General features: G+C 70.0%; 1 protein-coding gene across 1 annotated transcript in view; it reads left to right on the top strand.

Moving 5' to 3' along the window:
* KCNH2 (potassium voltage-gated channel subfamily H member 2) overlaps positions 1-12,342 on the top strand; it is a 176,625-nt gene that overhangs the window by 66,237 nt on the left and 98,046 nt on the right. The window contains exon 3 of the mRNA XM_045004310.1: positions 9,804-9,968. Coding sequence (XP_044860245.1) covers positions 9,804-9,968 — 165 coding nt within the window. The remainder of the gene's footprint in view (positions 1-9,803; positions 9,969-12,342) is intronic.

The following is a 12,342-nucleotide window of genomic DNA, read 5'->3' as shown; positions in this document are numbered from 1 at the left end:
GAGCCACCCGCTGCCTTTTCCTGCCAAGCGCAGCTTGGAGCAGCCCCTTGGGCAGCGGCTTTGCTGCAGAGGCCAGGCCCAGCGCACTGGGCTGAGCCCCGAGCCCAGACTCTGGAGCCAGAGCACGGCTGCCCGGGAGTCAGGATTCCCCGTCACCAGCTGGGCTGCCCCAAGTGTAGCCATGCTGGGACCCGGGGCCCCCGTGGCTGGGCCCACCCCTGGGTGGCACATCTCAGCACTGGGGGGCGACAGCCCTGTATAAACAGCCCCGGATCCGGATTGCCCCGCCCCGGTCGGTGGGATCCACGCCCCGGTCGGTGGGATCTGTGCCCCGGCGCTAGCGCTGGGATTGCTGCACCCCGGTCGGTGGGATCCGCGCCCCGGCGCTAGCGCTGGGATTGCTGCACCCCGGTCGGTGGGATCCGCGCCCCGGCACTAGCGCTGGGATTGCCCCGCCCCGGTCGGTGGGATCCGCGCCCCGGTCGGTGGGATCCGCGCCCCGGTGCTAGCGCTGGGATTGCCCCGCCCCGGTTGGTGGGATCCGTGCCCCGGTCGGTGGGATCCGCGCCCCGGCGCTAGCGCTGGGATTGCTGCACCCCGGTCGGTGGGATCCGCACCCCGGCGCTAGCGCTGGGATTGCTGCACCCCGGTCGGTGGGATCCGCACCCCGGCGCTAGTGCTGGGATTGCTGCACCCTGGTCGGTGGGATCCGCGCCCCGGCGCTAGCGCTGGGATTGCTGCACCCCGGTCGGTGGGATCCGCACCCCGGCGCTAGCGCTGGGATTGCCCCGCCCCGGTCGGTGGGATCCGCGCCCCGGTCGGTGGGATCCGCGCCCTGGTGCTAGCGCTGGGATTGCCCCGCCCCGGTGGGCGGTTTCCCAGCCCTGCTGTGTCTATTGCACTGGCCTGGGCTGCTAGTGAGGGCACATGGCAGATCCTGGCTTTGCCTGACAGGCTAGACAATCGCCATTCTCCTTGGGGGTGGGGGTGTCCCCAGTTTGGGGCCTGCCGCCCCCCCCCCCATCGAGCTGGGAGGGCCCAGACACCTGGGCCTTTCTCTGCAGCGCTGGCTGGTCCTGGGGCAGGCTGAGAGAGGCTCCGGGCTCTGCTGCAGGGGCAGGGGGAGCTGGCCCTGGGCCCTGGTCCTGCAGTCTGAGCGTGCACACAACGTGCCCGACCGGGATTCCTCCCCCAGGGTGGCCCGCGGGTCGGATCAGTGGCTGAGTGGGCACGCGACGGGCACGCCCACCCACGCCCCGGCCCTGCACTCAGCAGCCCCCTGCAGGGAGCCCGGCTCACAGATCCCCAGGGAGGGGCAGGGCGTGAGCCTGTCCCTGCGCTGGGTGCACGTGGCGCCGGCTCCGGGACCAATCTGCCCGTAGGCCGGGGCCGCGGGGGCTGTCAGGTGGGCAAAGCTGCCATCTGCTGGCCAAAGGCTGCAAGTGCTGCCATGGCTGCCGGTCCTGTGGGCCGGGCAGAGGGCTCGGGGCAGGGCAGCCAGTCCGGGCACTAGCCAGTCACGCCCTAAGCAACGTGCCTCACCTCCATGGAACCCACCAGCCCCACTGCCCCCAGAGCCGGGAGAGCCCCGGAGTCCTGGCTCCCAGGCCCCTGCTCTCACCACCAGCCCCCACTGCCCCCAGAGCCGGGAGAGCCCAGGAGTCCTGGCTCCCAGCCCCCTGCTCTCACCACCAGCCCCCACTGCCCCCAGAGCCGGGAGAGCCCAGGAGTCCTGGCTCCCAGCCCCCTGCTCTCACCACCAGCCCCCACTGTCCCCAGAGCCGGGAGAGCCCAGGAGTCCTGGCTCCCAGCCCCCTGCTCTCACCACCAGCCCCACTGCCCCTAGAGCCGGGAGACCTGGCTCCCAGCCCCCTGCTCTAACCACCAGCCCCCAGAGCTGGGAGAGCCCAGGAGTCCTGGCTCCCAGCCCCCTGCTCTCACCACCAGCCCCCACTCCTCTCCCAGAGCCAGGAGAGCCCAGGAGTCCTGGCTCCCAGCCCCCTGCTCTAACCACCAGATCCCACTGCCCCCAGAGCCGGGAGAGCCCAGGCTCCCAGCCCCCTGCTCTAACCACAAGCCCCCACTGCCCCCAGAGCCGGGAGAGCCCTGGCTCCCAGCCCCCTGCTCTAACCCACCAGCCTCCACTGCCCCCCAGAGCTGGGACAGAACCCAGGAGTCCTGGCTCCCAGCCCCCTGCTCTCACCACCAGCCCCCACTGCCCCCAGAGCCGGGAGAGCCCCGGAGTCCTGGCTCCCAGCCCCCAGAGCTGGGAGAGCCCAGGAGTCCTGGCTCCCAGCCCCCTGCTCTCACCACCAGCCCCCACTGCCCCCAGAGCTGGGACAGAACCCAGGAGTCCTGCTCCCAGCCCCCTGCTCTCACCACCAGCCCCCACTGCCCCCAGAGCTGGGACAGAACCCAGGAGTCCTGGCTCCCAGCCCTTCCTCTCCCCTGTTTGTAACCTCTGGGCCCTATGAAGTCTCCCCGTCGCTGTGCAGTGGGGAGGTGTCTGGTGGTGAGAGTGGTGGAGGGTGCCGTGCTCCAGAGCGGGGAGTGGGGGAGGATGCAGGGGCACACGGGGGGCAGCGAGGGTCTCTGGGGGGTGCAGGGCACAGGGAGGGGCTGTGGGGCAGCTGGCAAGCCTGCGGAGTGCTCCCCGTCGCTCAGTCTGTCGTCTGGGGCCAGGTACTCGGGCCAGCCCCTCTTCCGCTCTGGCTTTGGGCAGTGGCTGGCGCAGCAGGGTCCTGCTCTGGGCTTGCTAATAGAAACAGTGACCCGTACCGGCCGGGCGCGGGTGCCAGGCGAGGCTGGGGGCAGTGGGGGGAGCAGTTCCCTGCGTGGCAGGGCAGCATTGGGAGTTCTGGGCAAGTCTCCCCTGCCTGCCCTCTGTGCCCCAAGCAGCCTTGGAGGGGGTGGCCGAGCCCCGGGGGTGGAGAGCAGCGTCTCCTCCAGCTTTCTGGGCGGGAGGGGGTGGACGGACACACCCGGTCATGGCCGCCCAGGAACCGCTCTGACTGAAGTCAGGCAGGACTCCGGGGCAGCCTCACTCCCCCCAGGGCAAGAAGCCTTCTCGGCTTCGGCGCTTCCTGGGTCCAACCTCAGAGAGCTCAGTCCCCCTGGACGGGACCCCTGGGGAGCCTCGTGCCCCCCCCAAGGGCCCTGCCCCCCACTCTGCAGCCAGCAGGGACTCCCAGCCAGCCTGTGACACAGACGGGTTCTTAGTCATCAGGAGCCCAGCGCAGAGCAGAGCTTGTTAGCACAGGAAACCGGCAGTTACAGCCAAGTCCATCCTGGGGGGATCCAGAGCCCTGGGCTCCCCCCCACCCCAAGTCCCAACCAGGAGACTGACCAGCTTCCAGCAGCCCAGCCTCAGTCACGCCCAGGTGCTCTCCTCCTTCCTTTGTGTCTTTCCTGGGCCACAGGTCCCCTGGCCTCCACCTCTCGCTTGGTTCTCCAACACCCCCTGCTGATTCTTCCAGAGGATGGGCCTCGGGACCCAAGGCGCCCAGTGTCACGGAGTGTGGGGGAGTCCGGGCCCGGCACCCCCGGCTCCCTGCGATTCCCCAGGACTCAGCCAGCAAAGCAGAAGGTTTATCTCGTAGAATCTCAGGGTTGGAAGGGATCTGAGGAGGTATCTAGTCCAACCCCCTGCTCAAAGGGGGACCCATCCCCAGGCCCCCTCAGGGACTGAACTCACACCCCTGGGTGTAGCTCGAACCCCGGAGCCATCCCTCCCCCGACAGGAGGTGACAGGAACACAGTCCAAGACGGGTCTTGCAGGTCAGTCAAGGGGACAGGGACGCCAGAGCCCTGTCTGGCTCCCCTCCATTTCCCCAGCCAGCCCCAAACTGAAACTCTCCAGCTCCTCCCCAGGCCTTTGTCTCTTTCCCCGGCACGAGGCCACCTGATCTCTTTGTTCTCCAGCACCTTCAGTTGGCACCTTGCAGGGGAGGGGCCCAGGCCATCAGTTACCAGCAGACAGGGTGTCGCCATTCTCTGTGCAGACACCATCACCCCTGCCCTCTAGGGCTCTGCAGCAATCACACCCCCTGATCCCACCACCTAGAGACTTAAGAACTGCATAGGGGAAACTGAGGCACCCACACAGTATTCAGAAAGCAGCAGAGAGTCCTGTGGCACCTTAGAGACTAACAGACGTTTTGGAGCAGGAGCTTTCGTGGGTGCATGCGACGCAGTGGGGATTCACCCACGAAAGCTCCTGCTCCCAAACGGCTGTTAGTCTCTAAGGTGCCACAGGACTCTGTGCTGCTTTTACAGATCCAGACTGACACGGCTCCCCCGCTGATACCTGACAGTATTCAGAGGAAACATTAAGACCATTCCCACTTCGTGTCACATGCCCAGGGCCCCTGGGAATGGAGGGACAGATGCAGCCAGGGCTCCTGGGGACAGACGGATGCACACAGGGCCCCTGAGGATGGACAGACGGATGCACACAGGGCCCCTGGGGATGGACAGACGGATGCACACAGGGCCCCTGAGGATGGACAGACGGATGCACACAGGGCCCCTGGGGATGGACAGACGGATGCACACAGGGCCCCTGGGGTGGCTCAGCCCCGTTCCCATGATCTTCGCTTCTGGCTGTAGCCGTAGTTAGGCATAAAATCTGAGCACTAGGCTCCTGGTGCCACACGGCTCCCTCTGGCCAGGAGGCCCCCTGCCAGCCATGTGGCCCCCGTCCCGCTAGGCAGGGTCCCCTCTGGCCAGACGCAGCCCCGCCCACCACTGCATGGCTGCGGTTGTGACCCCGGCTTGAGGCCTGGGGTCAGTGCTGTGGGACCATGGGAGCCCAGGGCTGGGGCAGACAGATCAGCGGGTGGGGGGCTCCCTTCCCCATTATCTGGGCCTGGGCCAGCCGCAGGGGGGAGGCCATGGCCGTGAGGCTCCTGCTGGCCAGTGTGGGCACACGGCTCAGCCGTCCTGCCAGAGGTGGGAGAGCCGCGAGTGCCCAGGGGTGCCCTGCAGGCGGAAGGACCCAGCCAGGCTGCCGTGCCATGGCAGGAGGGCCCATCTCCCCAGCTGCCCACACTCACTGGCCTCCGCTGGGGGTGGGGGGAAGCTGGCGCCACCTGAGAGTGTGGAGGGCTCGGTGGGGGGCTGGGCCGGCCTGAGGCCAGCACTGCTGTGTGTGCCCCCCAGGGACGCCCCCAGGCTCAGAGGGGATCAGAGCAGATTACGACGGGGAGGAAGCAAATCTGCCAGCACACGGAGGGGCCATGTGCCTGCGGCTAATCCCTGCGCCCAGCCCCCCCAGCCCCTGCTGGGACCCCTGGCCCCTGCATGCCCCAGCCTGCGGCTAAACCCTGCGCCCTGCCCCCCCAGCCCCTGCCAGGACCCCCAGCCCCTGCATGCCCCAGCCTGCGGCTAATCCCCGTGCCCTGCCCCCCCCAGCCCCTGCTGGGACCCCCGGCCCCTGCATGCCCCAGCCTGCGGCTAATCCCCGTGCCCTGCCCCCCCAGCCCTTGCTGGGACCCCCGGCCATGGCCTGCCCCAGAACATGCGAGAGCTCCCTGAGGCTGGCACATGCCCCTGCTGTAGAGCCTCCTGGCTCCATGTGGACGCCCGTCCCCGGCTGCCGGGGCAGTGCCAAGCCATCTCTCCAGCCTGCCCCGTGTGGCTGGCTGGGCTGGGATTCCCGGGGTGGGCGGGAGTGGCTGTGCCAGCTGGTGCACTGTGTGCCGGGGCTCCCTGCCAGCCATACCCTCGCTGCCAGGCAAGGCGTGAGACGGGAACCCGCCACTCCTGGTCCCCGTACACCCTGGGTGCCGGCAGAGGGGTTGGGCTGCGTGGCCGTGAGCTGTAGGAGCCCCCTGCCCTGCCAGCAGTGCGCCAGGGACCAGCCCGTGGGGTGGGCTAGTGGCCATGCTCTGCAGCCACATCTGGGGCAAGGGAGCCTTCCCCTGCCACTGCGCGTTGGCAAGCCGGCCGGCAGGGGAGTGTGCCCTGGCAGGGCCGATAGCGGCACCCTGCCGACTGCCCGCGCCACGGCTCCCTCTGGCAGAGCATAGCTGCGGCTGCCCCAGATGGCATCTGTGCCCGGCCCTGCCCCCAGCTCTGCCCCCCAGCCTGTGTGCTCTGTGCCCCGCCCTGCCCCCCAGCCTGTGTGCTCTGTGCCCGGCCTGCCCCCAGCCTGGTGCTCTGTGCCCTGCCCCCCAGCCTGGTGCTCTGTGCCCCGCCCTGCCCCCCAGCCTGGTGCTCTGCGCCCTGCCCCCCAGCCTGGGGCTCTGCCCCCAGCTCTGCCCCCCAGCCTGGTGCTCTGCGCCCTGCCCCCAGCCTGGTGCTCTGTGCCCTGCCCCCCAGCCTGGTGCTCTGCGCCCCACCCTGCCCCCCAGCCTGGTGCTCTGTGCCCCGCCCTGCCCCCAGCCTGGTGCTCTGTGCCCTGCCCCCCAGCCTGGTGCTCTGTGCCCCGCCCTGCCCCCCCGCCTGGTGCTCTGTGCCCCGCCCTGCCCCCCAGCCTGGTGCTCTGCCCCCAGCCCTGCCCCCCAGCCTGGTGCTCTGCGCCCCGCCCTGCCCCCCAGCCTGGTGCTCTGTGCCCCGCCCTGCCCCCAGCCTGGTGCTCTGTGCCCTGCCCCCAGCCTGGTGCTCTGCGCCCCGCCCTGCCCCCAGCCTGGTGCTCTGTGCCCCGCCCTGCCCCCAGCCTGGTGCTCGGTGCCCCGCCCTGCCCCCCGCCTGGTGCTCTGTGCCCTGCCCCCCAGCCTGGTGCTCTGCGCCCGGCCCTGCCCCCAGCCTGGTGCTCTGTGCCCCGCCCTGCCCCCAGCCTGGTGCTCTGCGCCCGGCCCTGCCCCCAGCCTGGTGCTCTGTGCCCTTCCCCCCAGCCTGGTGCTCGGCGCCCGGCCCTGCCCCCAGCCTGGTGCTCGGTGCCCCGCCCTGCCCCCAGCCTGGTGCTCTGCGCCCGGCCCTGCCCCCCAGCCTGGTGCTCTGTGCCCCGCCCTGCCCCCAGCCTGGTGCTCTGTGCCCCGCCCTGCCCCCCAGCCTGGTTCACTGCGCCCGGCCCTGCCCCCAGCCTGGTGCTCTTTGGCCGGCCCTGCCCCCAGCCTGGTGCTCTGCGCCCCGCCCTGCCCCCAGCCTGGTGCTCGGTGCCCCGCCCTGCCCCGCAGCCTGGTGCTCTGCGCCCGGCCCTGCCCCCCAGCCTGGTGCTCTGTGCCCTGCCCCCCAGCCGGGTGCTCTGCGCCCCGCCCGGCCCCCACCCAGGTGCTCTGTGCCCCGCCCTGCCCCCCGCCTGGTGCTCGGTGCCCCGCCCGGCCCCGCAGCCTGGTGCTCGGTGCCCCGCCCTGCCCCGCAGCCTGGTGCTCTGCGCCCCGCCCTGCCCCCAGCCTGGTGCTCTGCGCCCCGCCCTGCCCCCAGCCTGGTGCTCTGTGCCCCGCCCTGCCCCGCAGCCTGGTGCTCTGTGCCCGGCCCTGCCCCCAGCCTGGTGCTCTGTGCCCCGCCCTGCCCCCAGCCTGGTGCTCGGTGCCCCGCCCTGCCCCGCAGCCTGGTGCTCTGCGCCCGGCCCTGCCCCCCAGCCTGGTGCTCTGCGCCCGGCCCTGCCCCCAGCCTGGTGCTCTGCGCCCTGCCCCCCAGCCTGGTGCTCTGCGCCCCGCCCTGCCCCCCAGCCTGGTGCTCTGCGCCCCGCCCTGCCCCCCAGCCTGGTGCTCTGCGCCCTGCCCTGCCCCCCAGCCTGCCCACTGTGCTCCATCTCGGGGGCACTGGCTCCCATCAGGCCCTGGGCCGGGAAGAGGTGTCGAGGGCCTGTGGCCCCTGTGAATGGGCTGGGATCTCCCTGGCGCTGGCTGTGCCCGTGGGGCCGTGCGGAGCCCAGCTGCCCGGGGCTGGCTGAGCGAGGGGTGAGCTGCCCCCTTGTCCCGGCTGGAGGAGCCTCGTCCGCTGTGAAAGTGCTTCCAGCGGCACAACGCCCGTCCGGGGCCCCCAGCCCCACTGGTGCCCGGATGTGGGCAGCCCCGTGTGCCAGTGGGGCTGGGCTGGCTGAGCTCTGGGAACGCTGCCTGGGGAGTGCTGGCCTGGGAAGGTGGCAGGGGAGTTGGGCTGGGACGGGACGGCCCAGGCCTGCCTTGGGGAGGGGAGGTACCTGAGACCCCAGGAGGGGGGTTGGAGGCCAGGTGACACCTCTGCCCGGGACACTGGACAAAGGACACAAAGGCTGGGGGAGGAGCCGGGGGAGGCTGAGTGAGAGGCTGGGGGGAGTTTCAGTTTGGGGCTGTCTGGGAAATGGAGAGGGGGCCCGACAGGGCTTGGGCTTCCCAACGGGGCTGTGGCCTCCCTGGGGGCCCCGATGGACCTAACTAAGGGGGGGCCTGTTGTCTGTACCGGCAAGGCCTGTCTGGGACTGTGTTCCTGCCCCCAGCACAGCCTGCCCGGGCTGGGTGAACCATCCCCGGGGGGGCTGCATGGAGATCTGCCCAATGCGCCCCTTCCTGGCCCCCAAGGACGGCCCCCCATTGCGCCGTCTGGCCTCCAGGGGCCTGGGGCTGAGGGCAGGCGGGTGGGGGCTGCCCCACACTCACCAGGCCTTTCCCTGCCACTTACACCCCCCCGTCTAACCGGATCCCGCAGTGGGCGGCCCCATGTTGCTGGCAGGTTCTCCCCGGGGAGGCTGGCAGGGGCCCGGTGCCAGGGGGCAGGCGAAGGCTCTCGGGGGAGCCGGGCTCTGGGGCCCGGTGCCAGGGGGCAGGCGAAGGCGCTGGCAGGGGAGCCGGGCTCTGGGGCCCGGTGCCAGGGGGCAGACGAAGGTGCTGGCAGGGGAGCCGGGCTCTGGGGCCCGGTGCCAGGGGGCAGGCGAAGGCGCTGGCAGGGGAGCCGGGCTCTGGAGCCTGGTGCCAGGGGGCAGGCGAAGCCGCTGGCAGGGGAGCCGGGCTCTGGAGCCCGGTGCCAGGGGGCAGGCGAAGGCGCTGGCAGGGGAGCCGGGCTCTGGAGCCCGGTGCCAGGGGGCAGGCGAAGGCGCTGGCAGGGGAGCCGGGCTCTGGGGCCCGGTGCCAGGGGGCAGGCGAAGGCGCTGGCAGGGGAGCCGGGCTCTGGGGCCCGGTGCCAGGGGGCAGGCGAAGGCGCTGGCAGGGGAGCCGGGCTCTGGGGCCCGGTGCCAGGGGGCAGGCGAAGGCGCTGGCAGGGGAGCCGGGCTCTGGAGCCCGGTGCCAGGGGCCAGGCGAAGGCGCTGGCAGGGGAGCCGGGCTCTGGGGCCCGGTGCCAGGGGGCAGGCGAAGGCGCTGGCAGGGGAGCCGGGCTCTGGAGCCTGGTGCCAGGGGGCAGGCGAAGGCGCTGGCAGGGGAGCCGGGCTCTGGGGCCCGGTGCCAGGGGGCAGGCGAAGGCGCTGGCAGGGGAGCCGGGCTCTGGGGCCCGGTGCCAGGGGCCAGGCGAAGGCGCTGGCAGGGGAGCCGGGCTCTGGGGCCCGGTGCCAGGGGGCAGGCGAAGGCGCTGGCAGGGGAGCCGGGCTCTGGAGCCTGGTGCCAGGGGGCAGGCGAAGGCACTGGCAGGGGAGCCGGGCTCTGGGGCCCGGTGCCAGGGGGCAGGCGAAGGCGCTGGCAGGGGAGCCGGGCTCTGGGGCCTGGTACCAGGGGGCAGGCGAAGGCGCTGGCAGGGGAGCCGGGCTCTGGAGCCTGGTGCCAGGGGGCAGGCGAAGGCGCTGGCAGGGGAGCCGGGCTCTGGGGCCCGGTGCCAGGGGGCAGGCGAAGGCGCTGGCAGGGGAGCCGGGCTCTGGGGCCCGGTGCCAGGGGCCAGGCGAAGGCGCTGGCAGGGGAGCCGGGCGGTGCCGCTGGCAGGAGCCGGGACTGACTCTCTGGGTGCTCCCGCAGGCAGCTGCTTCGTGTGCCTGGTGGACGTGGTGCCCGTGAAGAGCGAGGACGGGGCCGTGATCATGTTCATCCTCAACTTCGAGCTGGTGCTGGAGAAGGAGCTGCTGGGCTCCCCGGCCAAGGACACCAACCACTGGGTGACTCCCACCAACTGGTTCCCTGCAGGTAGGCCCCAGCAGCGCCCCACAGCTGGGGGGCAGAGATGCCATGGGGGGGACGGGGGCTGCCATAGCAATGGGTGCCTGTCCCATGGGGCACTGCCTGGCACACTGCTCCCGCACAGAGCTGGACACGTGCAGCCAGTGGGCCCAGCAGTTCCTGTCCCACAGGATGGGCCCCCCCGCTGCGCCCCCAGGCGAGCCTGTCCTGGGGCTGGCTCCTCCCCAGCTCTTCCCTCTGGCTCCAGGGAGGGGAGCTGCCCTGCTCGCAGCTCCTGGAGATGAATGTTTCCTGCATGGCCCGGGGGGGCTGAGCCCAGAGCTCTGGGGCAGGCTGGCTGTGGGGCTTGCCGACCCTCGCAGCACAGGGACCAGCACCGGCACACGCCAGGCATGGCCATGGCGCTGTCTGACCCACGGGGGCCATCTGCCCCAGGCACTCTCAGCTCCGTGCGGCCTGTGAGGGCGACAGCCCTACTCGGGGTCCACTCTCCGGGGTCACCTCCTGGAGCCGCACCTCTCTGAGCCTCCACAGCCCGGCCCTGCCGGGGCCCCTCAGGGAGTCCCCTCCCCACCCCCCGAGGGAGCTACACCCCCCCCATCTCCCCATCCCCCGGGGGAGCTGTACCCCCCCCATCTCCCCACCCCCCGCCGGAGGTCCACACCCCCCGTCCTCCCCACCCCCCGGGGGAGCAATGCCCCCCCCATCTCCCCCCCCCGCGCGGGAGCGATGCGCCCCCCATCTCCCCACCCCCCGAGGGAGCAATACCCCCCCCATCTCCCCACCCCCCGAGGGAGCTACACTCCCCACCTCCCGTGGGAGCATTGCCCCCCCGATTTCCCCACCCCCCGAGGTTGCATTGCCCCCCCATCTCCCCACCCCCCGAGGGAGCGACACCCCCCCCTCTCCCCACCCCCCGAGGGAGCAATACCCCCCCGATCTCCCCACCCCCCGAGGGAGCAATGCCCCCCCCATCTCCCCACCCCCCGAGGGAGCAATACCCCCCCATCTCCCCACCCCCCGAGGGAGCAATGCCCCCCCCATCTCCCCACCCCCCGAGGGAGCTATACCCCCCCATCTCCCCACCCCCCGAGGGAGCAATGCCCCCCCGATTTCCCCACCCCCCGAGGGAGCTCCCCCCCCCGATCTCCCCACCCCCCGAGGGAGCAATACCCCCCCATCTTCCCACCCCCCGTGGGAGCAACTCCCCCCCCATCTCCCCACCCCCCGAGGGAGCAATGCCCCCCCCATCTCCCCACCCCCTGAGGGAGCAATACCCCCCCATCTCCCCACCCCCCGAGGGAGCAATACCCCCCCCATCTCCCCACCCCCCGTGGGTGCAATGCCCCCCCCATCTCCCCACCCCCCGAGGGAGCAATACCCCCCCATCTCCCCACCCCCCGAGGGAGCAATGCCCCCCCCATCTCCCCACCCCCCGAGGGAGCAATGCCCCCCCGATCTCCCCACCCCCCGAGGGAGCAATGCCCCCCCCATCTCCCCACCCCCCGAGGGAGCAACCCCCCCCCCATCTCCCCTCCCCCCGAGGGAGCAATGCCCCCCCCATCTCCCCACCCCCCGAGGGAGCAATACCCCCCCCATCTCCCCACCCCCCGAGGGAGCAATGCCCCCCCCCGGTCTTTTAGTAAAAGAACTAAAAAAGAGCCACCGTGGCTTAACAACCATGTAAAAGAAGCAGTGAGAGAGAAAAAGACTTCCTTTAAAGAGTGGAAGTCAAATCCTAGTGAGGCAAATAGAAAGGAGCACAAACACTGCCAACTTAAGTGCAAGAGTGTAATAAGAAAAGCCAAAGAGGAGTTTGAAGAACGGCTAGCCAAAAACTCCAAAGGTAAGAACAAAATGGGGAGATACAAAAGGAGCCCTTAAAGATGATAAAGTCATTGCGGAGAAACTAAATGGATTCTTTGCTTCAGTCTTCACGGCTGATGATGTTAGGGAGATTCCCAAACCTGAGCTGGCTTTTGTAGGTGACAAATCTGAGGAACTGTCACAGATTGAAGTGTCACTAGAGGAGGTTTTGGAATTAATTGATAAACTCAACATTAACAAGTCACCGGGACCAGATGGCATTCACCCAAGAGTTCTGAAAGAACTCAAATGTGAAGTTGCGGAACTATTAACTAAGGTTTGTAACCTGTCCTTTAAATCGGCTTCGGTACCCAATGACTGGAATTTAGCTAATGTAACGCCAATATTTAAAAAGGGCTCTAGGGGTGATCCTGGCAATTACAGACCGGTAAGTCTAACGTCGGTACCGGGCAAAGTAGTTGAAAGAATAGTAAAGAATAAAATTGTCAGACACATAGAAAAACATAAATTGTTGGGCAAAAGTCAACATGGTTTCTGTAAAGGGAAATCGTGT

This window comes from Mauremys mutica, chromosome 2 (genome assembly GCF_020497125.1).
Source record: "Mauremys mutica isolate MM-2020 ecotype Southern chromosome 2, ASM2049712v1, whole genome shotgun sequence".
Classification (NCBI taxonomy): domain Eukaryota; kingdom Metazoa; phylum Chordata; order Testudines; family Geoemydidae; genus Mauremys; species Mauremys mutica.
The sequence above is the reverse complement of the archived record's forward strand: the minus strand, read 5'-3'. Positions and strand labels throughout refer to the sequence as shown.